The 19601-nt window shown below is 38.9% G+C and overlaps 1 protein-coding gene across 2 annotated transcripts in view; it reads right to left on the reverse strand.

Annotated features, from left to right (window-relative positions):
- Positions 1-17494, reverse strand: part of HECTD2 (HECT domain E3 ubiquitin protein ligase 2) — a 32631-nt gene extending 15137 nt beyond the window's left edge. For both annotated transcript variants that reach the window (XM_054276740.1, XM_054276741.1), the window contains exons 1-11: positions 17114-17494; positions 12858-12987; positions 9307-9445; positions 7765-7867; positions 6830-6919; positions 6217-6281; positions 5157-5202; positions 3974-4083; positions 2406-2554; positions 901-1024; positions 49-145 (exon numbers count right to left, since the gene is read on the reverse strand). In XM_054276740.1, coding sequence (XP_054132715.1) covers positions 49-145; positions 901-1024; positions 2406-2554; positions 3974-4083; positions 5157-5202; positions 6217-6281; positions 6830-6919; positions 7765-7867; positions 9307-9445; positions 12858-12987; positions 17114-17341 — 1281 coding nt within the window. In that variant the 5' untranslated portion in view covers positions 17342-17494. The remainder of the gene's footprint in view (positions 1-48; positions 146-900; positions 1025-2405; positions 2555-3973; positions 4084-5156; positions 5203-6216; positions 6282-6829; positions 6920-7764; positions 7868-9306; positions 9446-12857; positions 12988-17113) is intronic.
- Positions 17495-19601: the final 2107 nt, after the last annotated feature.

Here is a 19601-nt window from a genome sequence, read left to right on the forward strand (position 1 = left end):
TAAAGTACCAATGGATGAGACATAAACATTTACCATTGAGGGACTTACCCGTGCAATATTTATCATTTGTTGCTCTGAGTCCCTTTGAATAATAACTTTTTTTGCTGCTATAGAAATAATAAATGGGTATTGACAGAAAGAAAACCTAACAAGAGAAAAGAAGATTAAATATTTTCTTTCTAGAATACCATTTTCATTTTAAGAATATAGGAGTGAAATATCATTCAGTAAGTAATTTCTCCACAATAATTTGCAAATAGCTGCTGTTTTTTTCACTTTGTATATAGTGATACTTGACTCACTAGAACAAATTGTTATTTGAAAATACTGCTAGAAACTGAAATTAGTAATACTTATCTTTTCCTTTTCTCATTTGGGTTTTTTTGTGGTTTGTTTTGTTTAGTTGGTTTTTTCCCTTCTCCAGTAGAATATCAGGTATCAGACAGAAGAGCAGCCTGAAATACCTGATTTAGTGGAGCAAATTATGGTCTCCAAGTTTTCCCCAATTACTGCTGAAGGCAAGGAAAATGCCTATGAATGTACTGGAGGCTAAAATATGCCTGTAGTAAGACACAGTCAGAAGTCTATGCCAATAATTAATAAAATTACTTTATTATCATCCATATTTTACACATTTTCTCTAGTTTGCAAAGCAGAATGAGATTTATTTCAGACAATCTTTAACATGCAGTAGCAAATTAAGTAGTACCTATAATATGTTTTTACAATAAAATAATATTGTAATAATAAAATTAACAGTATTTAACGTGGATGTATACAGACATAAATGGCGTGCATATCATATACAGACACTATACATCCACTACATTTAATATACATAGCATAGACACAATGCTTTGAAGTACTACTCAACAAGAAACAACCAGTAATTCCTCTTACCTGTGAGAATTCCCATAGCATTGCCAGTTATGATATTCTTCCATAAGATCAATATGATCAAGTGTGGAATTATAGAAATCCGTATATGAAATAATGGGAGGGCTAATCAGACTATTTGCAGCATCTGCAAAGAAAACATAAAAGCCTTTTAATATAATGCCTAGGTTCAGCACATCTCGTTTCTTGGCATCATGAGCACCAGTGATCTCAAAAACTTTAAGCCAAGTCTAAAATAATACAAAAAAATTATAACTTTGTTAGAGAACTTAGCTCAGTCTTAGCTACAGAACTATAACTACAACATAACACTATACAACATCACATTAATTGCTGTAGAAAGCAGTAAATCCCTAGTCTAGCCCATTTATGATAAGGGAATCTCAGTTTTTGACTCTGGTTTCCTTACTGACACACACTAAATTAAGGTTTTATGGATGAACGGTACTATGTTCTGCTGAAATTGATGAAAAAGCAGTTTGATAAATGAAAGTGTTTAAGAAATCCATATAATTTCAAGCAGCTATGGCTAGAAAATTACTTTTTTTTCCAGTATACCATCTAGACCTGCACAAAAATTAAGTACTTGACAAAAGGAAGAAAGCTTAAATGTGAATTCTAACTCATTATATAATGGCATTCATAAAGTGTCAAAGTTAATAAGTTTTCTCCATTTACAATTCAGCATAATATAATTTTGGACAGTCAGACACAAAGTAGTGTATTTTGATTGACTAAATAGCTCTTTTCCCAGAATTAAAGAACAAGCAACTCTTTCATAGATGACTATAAACACATCTTCGGTTAGATACAGGTGCCTAACTCTGGACAGGCAGGACTGTGCATAAGACTTTTAAGTAGAAGTTTTAGGTTGACAGTGAAAACATCTTAATTCCAATTTTAATTTTTATTTGGTGGTTTACTCTTCTCCTAAAATGGAGAAAGTAAATACTCTACTCACCACTTGGCAGCAGTTAAGAAGGTTCACATTTGCAGTAGTCAAATTTGCTGTGCTCTATGTTGAACTGAGCAGGAATTCATTTTTTAAGCTGTAATTTTGGATGTAAGAGGCACATGCATTGCCTAACTTCCTTTAGATGCTAAATATTCTGTGGGGGTAGGTGAGTTACAGAAGAAATTCTGGCAGCTACAAGTTTAAGACAGTTTATTTTATAAATCTAAGGGAAACCTTAACCATGGGTTACTTCTGTGGATTTCTATTTGAACAATCTTCAGTTGCTGTCACGGGAAAACTCTGCATAACAATTATCCTCTACTGGAAAACAAGTAGGATGACTTACCAACAGAGGACTCTTGCTTACTACATTTTAGCATTTTATTGTAGTTTGTACTGTGCCACCATCATTATCAGTCTTCCCCAGAAGAGGAGCAGTAAAAACTATCCTCGCCCAATATGTGTGTGCATGTGTATAAAACAAATCCTATATACACACAAATATACATATAAAAACATATACATGCCCACACAGTTCAAGAAAAATACCTACTAAATAAAGACAGGACTTTTGTTGCTGATGGAATCCACCAGGTACATTTCACCATAGGTGGAAACTCTTCAGGTTTTGCAGGAAACAGCCGTAAAGAAATAAATTGCAGTAATCTGTCCACCACCTGCTTGAACCTCTTCTGTGAAATCCTAAAACAAACATGCTGCACTTACTCTCATGTGATCACTGTCTATACTAGAGTTTGTTATCAAATTTCAATGCTTTTAAAGAAACTCCCTCATTAAAATTTTTAAATTCAACTTGAATTGTTTAAATTATTTTTTTAAAATACTTTTGTCCTGTACATAAAAACAAAATTCTACATGTAAAGTTTGAAAAAGAATGCTTTTAAATATTGACACATGGTAATTCTCTTCAGTGCATCCCTAACTATGCTCTTTAAGTCTATGGAAAAACAAAACCAAGAGTAATAGAATAATTATCTGGTCTTGACTTTTAGTGAACAAAACAAAAATTCTTATCAATTTCACTCCACACTCTGAATTCTGAGGAATTCTGAATAATTTTAAGATACATGGTCCTTTCAAATAAAAAGTGGTATATGCTTCATATGCTAGTGCCATGTGCATATTTTAAATTATGCACTGCACCACTTCAATAATAGCACAACAATACAAATACATGTGTAGACATGTTAAAATAGCCTTTTCTAAACAAGAGCTCTCCTATTTTAATGGTTTCCATTTCTAACACATGCTTTAAGACCAAAAACATTGATATGTCTATTGCACCCTTAACTAAAAGTGGAAATCTCATTTGTAAATGCAGTTCCAATGAAGTAATATTTTACCACAATTTTAAGCAAATCTGGACATAAGGAGGGGAGGGAAATTGAATTACCATCCTTGCAGAGAAGAAAATCCTTAATTAAGATTTCCTAGAAGAACTGGAAATTGCAAATGTGGCCAAACTTTGTTTTTACCTCAAACAGAATTTTTGCTCAGTCAGTACATGGAAGGCAATCTGCACACAAACTTAGGAGCTGCTCTTTGGGCTGTTACCCCCATATGAATTCTTTTGTGAGGTGCCCTTAGAGTTCTTTCAATTAATTACAAATCTAATGCCCTAACCACACTCTCTCACCACCTCTATTGCACCAGGAAGCCAGGCCACTAGTTTGGTTGTGGTTTCTGTATATTACAGCAACATTACAGTATCTTTTGCAATTTACATGAGATTAAACTTTATTTAAACAAAGATCATAAAGATGTTTGTTTTAATAATACCATGTAAATATATAAATAAAATTTACACACAAGTTATTTTGCATATGTTATCAAAAAATAACTCTGATAAGTAATTTTGCGATGAAGGCTCTTCTGCAGAAGCATAATAATTTTTATACATTATGTACATTTTGCATCTATAAAACAGTATCACTTAGTGGACTATGTCCACATGTATTTGAAAGTAACAAAACCAATCTCTTTAGTCAATTAAATTAATTTTCATATAATTTATAAAACAGTCAACATCAATGGAAAGACAGAACAATTGTAATCCTAGAAATGGAATTTGTAATGTGGGGTTTTGGTTTTTTGTTTTACTTTTTAGACCAGTGCACTAGGAAATGATGGTCAGCTTCTGTTAAGGCTGCTATCTGTCTTAGCAAGTGAGCATAGATGACATAAGTAGAAGTGTTACTAAATTGAGGATTCTGAAAAAGATTAAAAAAAGTGTTAGGTTAATAAACTGCATAAAGGGAAAAAAGTCATTAGGATTTTTTTTCTTATGTTTGTTGTTGCCAGTACAATTACACAAGAAAGTAGTTCACCAAACAGCTGTGACAGAGGTAAAACTATGGGAAAAAACAACTCACAACTTCTGTATTGTAAAAATATGATTTTTTTTTCCCCCAAAAGAAAGCCCACAGGTAGCCCAAAAGCAGTAGTCAAAATTCTGGATCATTCTTGACATTGTAACACAAACTACACTCCTCTAAGTGATGTGGGTTTTGTATCAGTAATACAAATTCTTATAGCTCCTGTCTATACCATATCAATCCAAACTAATTTTCCCTCTATTCCATTTGTTCACATATTCCCTTATTTTAGCAGGAGACATTATTTTTAATACACAGCTTGCATATACCACCCCAGAGAAGAAAACAACTGTCTCAATGAATTAAATTGCCATTTGATATTCTCAAATAGCAGCAGAAACTGCTCTTTGTGTGCAGAGGTGTTAGGTACACTAGCAATATATAAAGGGGAAATCTGCTACAAATGCAAGCCAACTATAGCAGCAAAGGCAAGAGGTGACCACAGACAGAAATCAGACACTATAACCAGTCAGATAGACTGGAAAAATTCAGCCAGACAGAATGGATAAAATGCAACACTGGAAAAAGTCACAGCGATATCAGAAAGTGCATAAACTGAAACTTTCAGAGTTACAGCATCCTAATACAGCAAATCTGGGAATAAGGACAACATAAGAACAAATAAATAGGTAAAATATTTATTCTTCCAACCCAGAAAATAAAAGCAAACAATTACTTGTCTATCAGTGCATTTTTTTAGTCTATGCAACCTTTCCCTATCAACTGTCTTCCATTAAGATCCCATTCCCATCATGCATGACACTTTTTTACATACTTTAACACATTCTTACAACAGGAAATTGGATGTGAACTATCTCAGCTATATAAACTATCTTGTTTGCACAGTATACTGGTTTATAGATTGTAAGTTGACACATACTTACATAAAAATACTGTATTTTCCTTACCTGTAAAAGTATACAATATGCTCTAAGATCATCCTTTGTTCGTGGCCTATGAAGGAATGAAATTACAAACAGAACCATATGGATCCATAATTTACAGACATTAAGAGTCATGAAATCATGAATGATTTTATTTTGCTTTGCTAGTATGTATAAAATACCATATTAAAGAATCTTCACTGCACTCAAAAACTGAAAAGGTAATTTACAGATTCTGACAATTCTCTGAAAGTAGCAGGCCATTTATCATCCGTCTTTTTAAAACATGACGGAAGGCAAAAAGGGTCAGAATTGAAGAGTCAGAGGCGTACTAAAGAGGGAATTCAGCGTTATTGTCTATCTCAAGTGACACCATAAAGGAGTTTATTTGCTCCTCTTTGATATTTCCTGCAAGAATTCTCCGTACACTTCTACCACTGCAGCCTCTGTACTCCTTCATGTTTATCAAGGCTTTTATGTAACCACAAATACATGCAGCACCAGCACAAGAAGCAGTGTAAGTTGGAGAAAGGGGTTGCCAAGACCTGGGTCACACCGTCTCTTGCTATACCTTTTTATAAATTACACTATGCATTCTCACTTCTATTACTTCATGCTAAGATGCTGTCATTCTCCGAGAACCCTTCTGCTTTTTGGCCATCCCCTTCTGCAGCCTGTAATGCTCTTTCTGTGGTGCTGCCTCACACAAACAGCATTGTGAAGCAAACTGTGGATCAGGGAATTGTCCTGGTTGCTGTTGGGGGATAGACAATGAGAATAAGTTTTAACCTAGTTGACTTCTTAAATTCATCTCACAATTAAGAAGTCCAAAGAAATGCCCTGGCAGCAAGCAGCTGAGATTTGGTGACGGGATGCATGGCTGCATATGGATCTGTCTCTCAGAAGTTCAAGGCCAGCTTACAGAGCTCAAGATGTATTTCAGCAGATTTGCAAAAAGAATTACGTTCTTATGTATCAAATAAGTTGCATCACATTTTCTTTTTTTGCCTAAAACAATAAATATAAAACATATAGCAGATTTAAGTGCTGGTGCAGCACTGATGCAAACATTTATTATAATTACCCTGTCCATTCTTGCAGTAGACCATTAATTATTCCTTTTAGGACTGACTTCTGAACATCTTGAGGCTATGAAGAAAGGAGAGGAAAAATAATATCTGAAGTAATTACACATATTCAATACAAGGCATTGTACAAACAAGCAACTTTGCTATGCTTGTATTTCAAGACAGCTAAGAAATCTTTTGTGTTATGATGCTGATCTCCTAAATACCTTCTTCACAGATGTACTGAGCGAGTGTGGGGTTGTGCCAATGGTGCCTTTCAACACTTATATCCTATAAATATAATTTCTAAACTACTCCCGTCCTTTGTATACTAGGCCTATATTTTACTGTTCCCATCCTTACATTTTTTAAATTTCTCACCATGCAGTCCCATGACAGCCATGTAATATTTCTAAGATATGCAGTCTTTAAGAACTACCACAATACAAACTATGCTTTACTAGAAGGAAAATTTTCCTCCTCTTTTACTAGAGCAGCTGTCAGGATTCTATGACAATTCTCATGGGATCATCTGAAGTATGTTTTGAGAGATTCTTCAGAAATCATGCCTATCTGGGAAAAACTTTGGTATAAAATGGTATAAAGCATGAATTCTTTTTCTCTACTTACAGTATTTAATAAGGCATCATAGACAACATTCACAAAGTTTGCATCGATTCCAGAGTCCTCAATGGTATTAAATGGAGAATTGGTATCTTTCTGTAAGTTAGATAATACATGAAGCATTTTGAATATTTTATAGCTATCTTTAATATGTAAGTTTAACAGCAAGCTTAGGAAAACATGTTCATATATATTTCCTTAATCAAGACAAAAGTATAAGTTTCCTTAATTAGTATGCTAAAGACAGAGCAAAACAATAGTAATCCTACACATATTCATGTTGGGATTCTATTTTCAAAATGTAAAAGGGTTTCAAATAATGAATTACATTGAACTTTCATCTTTGTTGTTGATCCATTATCAGACAAAGGCAAGAAAATTTTAAGCATTCAATATTTATTAAATAACTAAAGGTCACAGGTTATTTCATCCAGACTCAGATCAATTTTAAATATCATAAGCACATTTTGCTCTATAATAGGGAGGAAATAATAATTTAGCATGAATTCAGAAAGACAAATATAACAGCTCCCAGGAAAACCAAGTATGCCATCATAATACATGAACAGCTACAAGAGAGCTGATATCACATAATTTTTTTAGGGATAGGGAATTTCTGTTTCCAGATTTGCCTGGGCCTCTGCATTAGCATGGATGTTTTAAAACTGTAATTTGTGTAGAAAGTACCTACACAGCCACACTGTCACAAACAAACTACATACTGGAATTTTAAAGGTCCACAAACTTGAAATAAAATTGCTTAACTGGAATCAATAAATCAATGCAGTAACAGATTGTCTACAAAAGGCAGGTGAGATCATGACAAAATTATCTGAGTGGCCCTGAATACCTGGCTGAAAGCCTTTAACAGATATTTTTGGAAACATTTTGAAGATACAAAGCACTGTAATTACTAAATAGTATTAGGAATTATCTTCTACCTTAAATGCAGCATTTATCTCCAAGAAAGAATCAAAAGTTGTAGAATAAAAATTATGTACAGCTTTCCAATCTCCCGATGCCTTCGACTTTTCCATATCATCCCTAGAGAAAATACATTCAAATACTGGTAATGGTTTGATCTTGCCAGCCACTTAGACCTTAAAATGCACTGTAACTTTAAGCTTTTCTCACTAAGCACACTTACAAGACAGACGAGTATAATATCTCTATCTTTCTAACCTCTTCCTTGTCATTTAAAGATCATGGTATTATAAGAGAACAAAAGCATAGTTTGTGTTTGATACACCTGAGTCTTTTATTCAAAATGTTAATTCACAATGTCACAGTTCAGTGTGTTAGGACAAATAATTAGCAGAACAGAATTAAGCTGCAGCTAGACTGACATGATAAAGTTTCTCAGAGTTAAGTATGATGGCTCTTAAACTACTCAAATTCACTAGAATTTCTCAAAGTTTTCTTTCTTCTAAATTTTTTCAAATAGAACTTAATCTTAGGCATCGGTGGTCAATCTAAGGTGGTTAATCTTAGACAAGGTGATCAATGGTGACAGTCAACGTGGTTTCACTAAGGGCAACTTGTGCCTGACAAATTTGGTGGCCTTCTACAGTAGGGTTACAGTGCTGGTGGATGATGGAAGAATGATGTCATCTACCTGGACCTGCGCAAGGCCTTCCTCTGGAAGCTGCTTCCTCTGACTGTGCTGCAGGCTGTGCAAGAAATCCTCAGCATAAGGAAATCCAAACCCAGCTCAGTGCTGGGAGCAGCTGCCAGATCCAACTGAGAAGGACCTAGCCCTGCCTGGAGGATGGCAACTATGGGAGAAGGCAAATGGAGAGGTGGTGGGGGCCGACAGCTGGGAATTCAAATGGACAGGACAAGGGCTAATGGCTTTAACCTACAGGAGGGCTGATTTAGATCAGATGTAAGGAAGAAGTTTTTTACAAACACTGCCACAGGTTGTCTAGAGGCAAATAGTCAATAGATACAAAAATCTGAATGTGGAAAAAAATTCAGCTCTTTGGATCACCTGAATACCAGGAAAAAAATCACCTCTTTGCAAATTTTCCTTTATAGCTCTTTTTCTTTCCAACCAAATACACACTGAATAATCAAAAATGGTCCCTTTTCCTCCCTGGAAGCACAAAATTTCAAACATGGAAGAGAGAAATAATTGCCAGTATAACCAAAACACCTAAGACTGCACAGGCTTTGCCAGCCTACAATAAACCATACATATTCTTTTCCAAAACTAAATGCTCCCTGCATTTCTAATTCTGAAGTGTATGTTTTGCCATTTTCTATGTGGTACAACACTTCAACCTAGAAAAAATATTTTGATGGTTTTCACAGCAACACAGTTATCAATCCCACCACCACAACCAGACTAATTCCTTGCCAGTCTTACTGAACCTGTTTCCTCATCTGAGATTAACAAAATCAAATGTTTGAATTAGGTCAAAATGAAAAGAATTCCAAAGAAAGGAAGAAAGCACATTTCTAGGAACACCAGTGTAACTTACTGAAAATCTTTCACAGTTTTGGTTCGAATTGGAAGGGAAGGTTCAGGAGGAATTGGTGCTTTCAGTTCCTGGGGTAATGTATCCATCGACATGCGCTTCTTTTGCCGTACATCCAGGCAAAGAGCTGGTAGGTCCCTCCCTTAAAAGAAAGGTAAAGAAGAGCAAATACAATGCATCTAACACAAATAAACTGGTACTAGGAAAAAAAATAAAACTTCAAGTGTTTGATTCTAACACTTTAAAAAAGTATTTTTCTTACCATGTGCACATGCAGATACGATGGAAAATTTGGCTAACTAACAAAAACAGCAGTGATGCCAATTATTGTATTTCCAATATAGATTGTAAATTTTCAATATACAAACTGCAACACTGGTGCTCCTTACAGCTAAGAAAAATCTCATGCACGACCACACCAAAGTCCAACTATCATATAAGGACAAGACATCAGTCCCTTTTTCTACACTGTGATATAGAATTTTAGCTACAGACGACGGTGAAACATCTACAGCTTCCATAGAGAATCTCTCCAGAAAACTAAATGGAAAAGGCAAATTTTTTTGTCTTACACAGAATTAGTGGTGAAAGAGAAGCATCTTTGAACACTTCTTTTTAATACATTTGGCTACCTATTCTAGTACAATTGGCAGTGCTTTGCCAAGGCCTTTCCATTCTACTCCTTCCTTTCTATTTGATCTGAGAATAGTTGATCAGATTAGCACAGCAAGACTTGGCAACAGCTACAGTGAGAGGAGAGACAAGGCTGCCTCTGTGTCCAACACAGCCACAAAACACACCCACCACAGGCCAAAGCTGAGCCCAGCAGTGACAATGGCATAGGACCCCTGTGACAATATATTTAGGAAAGGGTAAAAAAAAAAAAACTGCACAGCAGCTGACAGAGAGGAAGGATTTAAAAAAAAAGGAAGAAAAAAAAGAAAGAAACTACCCTACAGACACCCACATGAGTGGAAAAGAAGGAGAAGGAGGAGGTGAGTCAGGGTCTAGAGCAGAGGATCCTCTGCAGCCAGTGGAGAGCCAATGCCTGATCAGGCTGCTGGAAGAATTGGAGAGAATTTGAGAACAAGGGAAGGTGTGGTAAGCAGGGAAGGGGAAGGTTTTTGAGTTTTGTTTCTATTTAGTTTACCTGGCAATAAATTAATACCCTCAAGTCTGTTCCGCCTATGATGAAAATGGGAAAGTGTACTCCCAGCCTTTATCTCAATCCATGAGCTTTTTCATCTTATTTTCTCCCCATGTCCTGTTGAGGAGGGGAAGCCACAGAGCAGCTTGGTGGGTGTCTGGCAGTCAGCCAAGGTAAGCCCACCCAAAACATGAAAACATATTTCCACTGCATTTCCAACACTCATTTTGACAGTGTCTTCACAAACATCCTCAAACACTCTTACAGTCTGATTTATGCTGCTCATTTTTAAAAGCATTTACATGAATTGTGACATGTGTTTGGGATAAAAGACACAATATAAAATAAAAGTGTCCTCAAAAGTCATACATATTTAATGAAAATCCTCTATGAATTGTATAAGACCCCTCTAAGCCTTTTTAAAGATTTGGTTTTTTTTAATTAACTGAACATCAAAGTAGTACCACTACACTGCTGCCTACTCCATTTATCACAGCAAGGAAACAGATGCTATAAAAGTCCCATGAATCCAAAAGCAGATTTTTTTCTCTCATGCTCATGACAGAGTCATTGTCTGTGTGACTTAACTCAGCCACCATTCATGAGATAACAGATCAGAGGTGCCCTCAATCACCTGAGGATGCATCAGTTACTGATATGGAACCTTGTCCATTCTCACAGATGGAATTTTAACCATTTTAAGAAAAGAGCAGTAATTGAAAAAAACAGAGCAGACATATAGATAATAAATTAATCCAAGCCAAGGTGCCAAACCATTCCAACCATGCATATGTTCTGCTATTGAACACCATTCTTTGAAAGCAGGATGGACTGATTTTAAAGAATCTAAGAATTTGTCTTATTTTTATACTCTGAGAAAAACAAGGTTTTTTTTAACTTTCATTCTGTCTTCTCAATTTTAAATGGATTAAACATTGAGTTATAATCAGCTGAACACACTGAATGAGGAAAGCATTCCTTCTACATCTGTAGAAGAGACATCTGCTGGCAGACACTGCTTCTCAATTCAGTAAATTGAAGCTGCAGGTGCTAAGCTGGTAATTTGCACCCTGTCAGCAATGTCATCTTCTTTGAAATACATGCAGTTTAATTTACATATACTAAAATTGATTTTTAATAGTATCTTTAACACATATGGTCAACTTCAGTATGTTTTGTCATCATTCAAGTTTATTTGTACATAGATTTATTTGCTCTTCTGCCAGTAAAGAATACTAATTAAGATCCATCACTGGAGTTTCATTGAGCAGAAATGGGAAATTTTATGTATTGAGTTGATAAACAGCAATAACACAATATTACAAGACAAGAAAAAACAGTAATTTCTGGCTTCTTGCCCAGTTACATCAAGTAAAGATTCAGCTGTGCACGACTGCTTAAGAAATGATCAAAAACTTTGGTGAAGAAAATCTCCTTGATACAAAGCAGAAAGTTTTGCAGTACAGCTAATAAAATATTATTTTACTAAGAATCTAGTGCTGCAAGTTATAAACCACCTTTTTCTGTACAACTTTGAAACTGACAATACTTGTCAACAGTTTTGTTTCAAAGTTGCACTACTGAGATCTCTCAGTGCAGTCTCTTTCTTGCCTCAATTTCACTGAGTGCTGTAAAGACTTAGTGAACCACAGCACAATAAGCCTGAAGGGGACTTGCTCAGAGACACGATCAATACAAACCTGACAAATGCTTGTACAGTCTTTTATGAAAAGTCCCAAACTACTGAATTCCTAGCCCAAAAGTCAAATAAAAATTCCAGGTCTAACCACAACATCATCCCATCTAGGCTTCATTATTCTAGCCTACTATACCTAATACAGAGCTACACTTTCTATCTTTTCATCAAGTATTGTTACCTCATCACAGCACAACAACATTCCTTCTCACTTATAAAGCTATTCAGAACTCACTGTTTCCTGTGCATCTTACTTTTTGCCATCACTGGCCTTCATCTTCACTGAAAAACACCATCTCCCAGCAACTGCCTCCCTTATAAAAGTCCTATGCTTGCCTCATTCCCACCATCCTTCAGATGGCAATAAAATAATTATCTCCAAAGTTCTGAAAATTTCTAGAGACACTGCCTGATTGCAGCTAGACAAATATCTGCAGATAAACTGCTGAATCAGTACCTTTTCTTAAAATTTTAGATAGTTATTCCATCCTCCAGATCTATTTGTTTTCTCTTATCCAACTTGTGTCTATGACATAACCTCCGCTGAGGACAGGCTATCATATATCTCACTGCCTCTACATTGTACAACACAGCATAATTTAATGAAATCTAGATTTCCAGATTTTCTGGCACTACCAAAATACAAATACTGGCAGAAAACTGAGCACCTTCTAAACTTGGTAACTAAGTAACAGGTCTTTTTTCTCTTACCGTTTTTGATGTCGGGTATAACAAGTTGCGTAGGCGAATTTCTGTTTCCGATGCCTTCTTTCTTTTGGTTGATAGTTGTGATGAAATTGCTGAAAGTGGAAAACTGATTTTTGGCTCCTTCCTCCAACCCCTGTAATTAAGATGACAGTATGCTCTAAAGGGTTAATACATTACTGCTGTAGTAATCTTCCTAGTGAGGTTTTTACACAGAATTCTTTTAAATCAGACTGGTAATAACTGAATAAAACATAAATAGTGATTCTGCAAGTTTGTTTCAAATTGATTCAGGAGAGGTACCATAAAATTCCTTTCAATTACATTAAAAAACTCAAGTATTTACTTGCAAGATATGAAGATATCCCTGGATTTCTGTGAGGAACCTACTTTTATACTTCTCACTACATGCAGCTCAGTTTAAAGAGAAGAAAGTGTCACATATTCCTTTTTCCAAATAGCCCTAATATATTCAAGTAGTTTAGACAAATTTCCCTAGACTTAAAATGTAAGGCCAAAAAATTCTAACCTCTAAAAAAAGTTCAATACTGACTACCTGGCTAAAACTCCCTAATGATTCAAAATGGTCAGCATCTGCTGCCACTGAAGAAAGGCTTACCAACAAAACTCGGTTAACAAAGTGCTAAAAGACTTGAGCACCTGTACATGCTGTCACCAAGGAGCCTGCACAAGTCTCTGCTGGGAAGTGTTGAGCACTAATGTGTTTTAACAGCAAACAGAAGTGAAATCACACATCAGACTTCCAAAGGATTGTGCCAATTAGTCTGCTGGCTAATCAGCACGGGGTGCTATTAGATATAGTTATTCACTACAGAATTGCAAAGCATAGGTGGGGTTAAGAGGCTTGCCCAAGATGACAGAAATCTCATGATGAATATTTTAATTTTCTTCTCAATTCCAAGTCATCAATTGATATCAGGAGAAGGTAGATCAACTAAAAAAAAATATACATACACTTCCTGCACATCATGATTTTCAACCTCACAGTAACCTAAAGACTCATTTTCCTGATATCTGGCATCTGTGGTCTCAGTTAGAAAAATGTTTCCACACAAACCAAAACTTTAATTCTGCAAATGAGAATATAAGTTCTCATATAATATCCTACCAAAATTTTTGAACCAGTACATTTCCCTTTTCTCCTAACAGAAATACATTTAGACTAAGACATGCTGTCAGAGTTCTAAGAAAAGCATTTCACTTCCACCACAACATCCTGAAAAAACACCAAGGGTAATAATACAGCCCATAAACCTACCACACCAGAGTGTACGCAAGCTGGTACACTGCCAGAAATTTTAAATAACTGTGCCACATACAGCTATTTTTCCATGGCTCATAACTCACTAAATTGTAAATCTGAGCAATCATCAGGACTTCTGGCTTTAAAAATATAAAATTTCAATTTCTAAAATTTCTATTTTTACCAACTTTCAATTTCTAGTTTTAAATTCATTATATGCAACAAACATTCCAAAATAAAATGTAATTACCAGTGTAATTTTCAGATTAACATTTCTTTTTAGTCTATAACTTTTGAAATATCATTAAGATGATTCTTCAAAATCATCTGGAACATGACTAGAGTAAAACAGACCCTGGACAAACATTAGTGACTGAAAAAGAACTTTTAAACAACTCCAGATCTGAGGTTAATCCGCTTGATCACAAAACGTGTGCTCCACACAAAAAAGCTCTGAAGCACAGACTAGTCTAATTATGATTAATAAGGAATAGATGGCAGAGATAATGGAAAAAAGGAATTTTTGTTAAATAAATTATTGTGACAGCCTTTTTGACTGACTTAGCTTTCTAGGTTTTACTCTAGACACATCACTGAAATACTACAGGTGAACAGTTTCTTAAAAACTTTCTCCTTACTGCCACCTCCTTCAGCAGTGATCATAAAGAACAAAATCTGCATCCCCTCTTTAACTCCATCATCCTGTTTCAAGTACAATTCCAAGAATATTAGACAAACATATGGACTAAGGTTTTATTGGGAAGCCCTGGAAGGAAACCTCACACTGATTAATGAAAAACTCTGACAACCCTTGAGGGAGTAATCTAGGGCAAGTGCACATCACCATGTCACACTTAAAAATTTTGTAGGAGGTCACCGAGCTTTTAGAGCCTAAGACTCTACAAGCACACTGAACACCCACCATTCCCCTCCCACCCACCAAAAGGAATGAATAGGCTAGGAGGGAGTAAGAGGACCAAAGTAATCTTTAGTTTTGTTTTAAGACCATATCAATAACCCACAACTCTGCTGGCTTCTTAGTGGAAGTTTTCCAAAGCACTAAGCCCTTTATAAGACTGGAGAGTTACTAACATCATACTTTATAAAACTGTATTTTTCATTGTTGAAGTTAAATGAAATGTTGAAAACAAGTCAAAATGTTCCAAAGAGCACATACAGACTGATTTCTCAGAAGAGACAAAAGATCATCTAGAGGAGCTTCTGGAAAATCCTGTGTTAGCCCTAACATTCCTTACTCAAGACCCTTATGTATACGGCAAGCAAAGACCAGTGAGGACAAAAAGATTTTCTTCCCAGTGCAAGAAGATGTGGAGGACACTCAGATTTCCCAAAGGCATCTGAGAGTGCAACAGGCTGCACTAGAAGCAGGATTGTCCCTTCCATTCACAGCTTGAAAGGTGCAACTTCGGACTGTTTTTCCTTTACAGAAGTCTCTAATTGTTCCTTTTATTAAGGAGCAAATTACTTAGCTTTCCACAAGTTTCTTTCCAGAATGTGAATGCTGACACCCAAACTATCACCTCTTTGGTGACAGTCTATGACATCTCTCCACAAAACTCTCTCTCTATCCCCTCTGTAACACGCTACTGCGCCCCAAGTAAGGCTCTCGGTAAATTCAAACCCTGCCCTGCACCTGACACACAACCACACCCAGCCAGGTCAGAACTCCTCTGCAGGTCCCACTCAGACAGCTTCTGCCTGCGGCCAACACTCCAGAGGTACCTGACGGATGTCCAGCTACAAAGTTCTCCTGGTTCTTTAAAGGAGCTGGAATTCTACATGGCTACCCAGGGGCACACATTTTTCATTAGCTGAGCTAAGCCTGACACATTTTAGGCCAGCACTTCTATCTTTATTCTTTAGGCCAGCACTTCTATCTTTATTCTAATGAACTGGCTTTTACCATTCAAGGTCTAAGGCGGAGATATTGAAATGCAGGAAAAATTCCTGGGCACTCATCCATTAGAGACTTCTCCCACCAAATCGGTATTTGAATCACAAGAATAAACATATTCTTGCACATCCTGACAGATTTACAAAGCTGAAAGTCTTTCAGAAGATTGGAACATTTAGGCAAAACACAAAATTGGCAGAATTGCTCCAAGGAGTTTGCAGTTTGCATACAATTACTCAGTTTAACATCACGATTATTTCCTGACAGTCATAAATATTATATGTGCAATCTTTTAAATTCAAATTATGAATTTAAATAAATGATAATTTAAATGATAATAAGTCCAATGCCTATCAGAACTGCTGAACTAAAATCTCCTAAGTGTATTACTACAGGATTAGTAACATTTTTGTTCTGTTGTTGGACTGAAGTAACTTACCACAAGTTCCAGCTCATGTTGGGAATGGGAATTTTTGGGAAAATTTTATGTTCTGTAATATTGTATAGACAGCAGAAAGAAAAGCCCAACTCTGGTATAATTAAAAACCTGAAAAAAGGTTTCTGAAAGGAAGTTATTCTTGCAAATATCCTTCCACCATTTCTTTCTCTGCATTAATTCACTCATCATTTCATCAAAATGTTCTGTGATCTTTGCTTCAATGCAAAAAAAATTTGAAAGATTTTTAAAGAAAAAGTTAAAAATACAGAAGTATTCCCCAGCTACCTCTTTCTCCATCAAGTGTATTAGAGCTGAAACCCTCCACCCCCGAGAACCCTTAATGAACATTCACAATGCTGCAAACCCTCAGTCATGACTAACCCGACAGAGCAGACCGTTGTAAAATGTTAACTATAAGTGGATGGAGAATTTATAGCTTCATTATGTCATTGCTTACAGATGCACTTGTTATTTTTAAGAAACTTGAATGAAAGCCTCTCGACGGAAAGGAACATGAAAGAAAACGAAGACGATGATTCCCCCCTTCCCTTTCTCCTCCCAAATGAAGCGGCAAACACAGCCAACAAACACGGAGCGGCACAGGCGGGCCCGCGGGCGGCTGCCCGGGCGCCGACGGGACTTACCCCGGCAGCCGCGGTGGACGCCGACGGGATGGGCGGCAATTTCTCTCCCTCCTTTTCCTTTTCTTTTTCCTTTTCCTTCTCCCCTTCTCCTTCTTCTTCCTCCTCCTCGCCACCCTCCTCGGCTGACGGGGCCGCGGCGCTGCCCTGGCTCAGCTCCGCTCCCGGCGGATGCCCCTCGCCGGGGCCGGGGGGCAGCTCGGCGGCAGCCGGCGGGCTCTGCAGCGACATGGTCCCGCTCCCGGTCGCCTCTCGGTGCCGTTGGCACCCGCGACCCCGCGCCCTCCTCTTCTCCTCCCTCCGAGGAGCCCCCGCGGGCACCCTCAGCTCCGCCGCTCCGCTCGGCCGCCGCGGCACTGCAGCAGCCGTGCTGCTCCCGGGCGCCCAGACACCCCCGCACGGCGGGGCGGAGCGCAGCGCAGCGCAGCCCGGCCGCCCCCGCCGCGGCCCCGGCGAGCAGGGGGAGCGCGGGACGCGGCGCAGCGGAGGCGCCGCCGGAGCCGCTGCCCGGGAGCGCCCTCGGCCGCCGCGCCACCTACAGACCGCGGGCAGCAGGAGGGGCCGCCGCCGCCGCCATGCTGCTCGTGGGCGGCTCGTGGAAACGCGCCTGGCGGCCGGGGCGCGGCGCGGGGGGAGCGGAGGACACGGCGGCGGAAACTCCGCGGCGCAGGAACCGGCGCGGGGCTGCGGCTGGCCCGGCGCAGCCGCTCTGGCAAGGGGTGCCGGGCCGGGTGTGGGGCACTGACGGGACCCGGGAGTGGCGACGAGGAAATAGACGAGTAATAAACAAATATAAACATAAATATAAAAATATATAAATATACAGCTGGGTAAAGGGCCTTCGGGGCGGATACCGCTAGGCACGGCCGCGAGTCCGTCACGCCGGGTGATACCCGGTGCTGCTCTGCCGGCACAGGCCGTGCCAGTCGTGCCACCTCTCACAACCCCCCGAGGCCGTGCCAGTCGTGCCACCTCTCACAACCCCCCTGAGGCCGTGCTGGCAGTGCCTTCTCTCACACCGCGCTGGGCCGTGCTGGCAGTGGCACCTCTCACACCGCGCTGGGCCGTGCTGGCAGTAGCACCTCTCACACCCCCCTGAGGCCGTGCTGGCAGTGCCTTCTCTCACACCGTGCTGGGGCCGTGCTGGCAGTGCCACCTCTCACACTGTCCTGGGGCCGTGCTGGCAGTGGCACCTCTCACACCGCGCTGTCGCCCCACGGCACGTTCCTCGCCGCTTCGGGTCACTCTTCAGCGAGAAAATACAGAAATAGTCCAATCATTAAAGTTGAAAAAGCCCTTCGAGATTATCAAATCCAACCTTCGACCAAATAACACCGTGCCCACCATGCCGTATCGAGGAGTCGAAGCCTTATTGCGAAGGACTGCACCGCATCATGGGGAACGAACGTGTAACCGATCCTATCCCTGCTGGCAAAGCCAGAGCGGCGCCAGGGCTGTGCAGTGCTGGGTCCTGGGCAGGACCCGGGCAGCTGGAGGCGGTACGGCTGTCAGAGCCCCAGGGCAGCTCCCTGGCTGTGCTGGAGCCTTGCTGTAAGTGTGTGAAGAAATAGCATCTTCAGAAGAGGTGCTGTGTTGAACTGGTTGCAAGACAGCATCTAGACCAGATGTCACACGCACTGGCTTGGTACTGACCTGCCACTTGGCTTGGTATGTGAAGCTGCAGGAGCCCTGCTGCGTGAGAGGGGGACAATGTTTTGTACACCAACCTACATCCAGTTTAAGCTCTTCGAACCACTAGCTGCCGGACGAAACAAGTTTCCTTCAGACCACTCTAATTTTGTGTCTGAAGAAGAGTTTTTCTCCCAGCTTCAGGAACAGTGTGAATAGCATTACAGACCACATGAGACAAATCTTCAAAATTGTTTTTCAGGTGGAGGAAAACCATGTGATGGTTTTTCTGAGCATTGGCACTACATAAGTAGCTCCTGCAGGAGCTGTGGGAAATATTTCTGTAAGACTCATAAAAGCAATGGCACAATAGGTACTGCAGTGTTAATTTAACACATTGAAAAAGGCTTTTCCTTTCTGAAGGAACTGGCAGACCTGGAGGTTTTTTTAGGTTTCATTAAGAAATGGCTTTGTCTCCTTACCAAGTTAAATATGAGATCTAGTTTTCCTAGAAGTTCGCTCTCCTCACTGTGTTTACTTCCCAGTGGCTTTCAGCAGTTTGCATGAATAAGTGGCTCTTGTACTTAAAACAAAGCCCCCCAAACACTCACTCATCATTTTCCTTTCCATGCCAAGAAACAACATAATGATAGTAATTTCAACAGCTTCAGAACAAGCAGCTTTGCACCCAGTGGCAGTCCCCAGCTAGAAATAAATGGCACAACTGTTTTGTGGAGCTATGCCAGCTTGAAAAAATGGAAGGATTTGCTCCACTGAGCCTACAAAGAGAGTGAAATAAAGAAAAAAAATATATGTAGAAAGGCAAGTATAGAAACAAATTAATATTTCTTTAAGTTCCATT

Source organism: Melozone crissalis, unplaced genomic scaffold, assembly GCF_028551555.1.
Source record: "Melozone crissalis strain CALT ecotype California unplaced genomic scaffold, PUWL_Pcris_2 ptg000019l_1, whole genome shotgun sequence".
NCBI classification, from domain to species: Eukaryota; Metazoa; Chordata; class Aves; order Passeriformes; family Passerellidae; genus Melozone; species Melozone crissalis.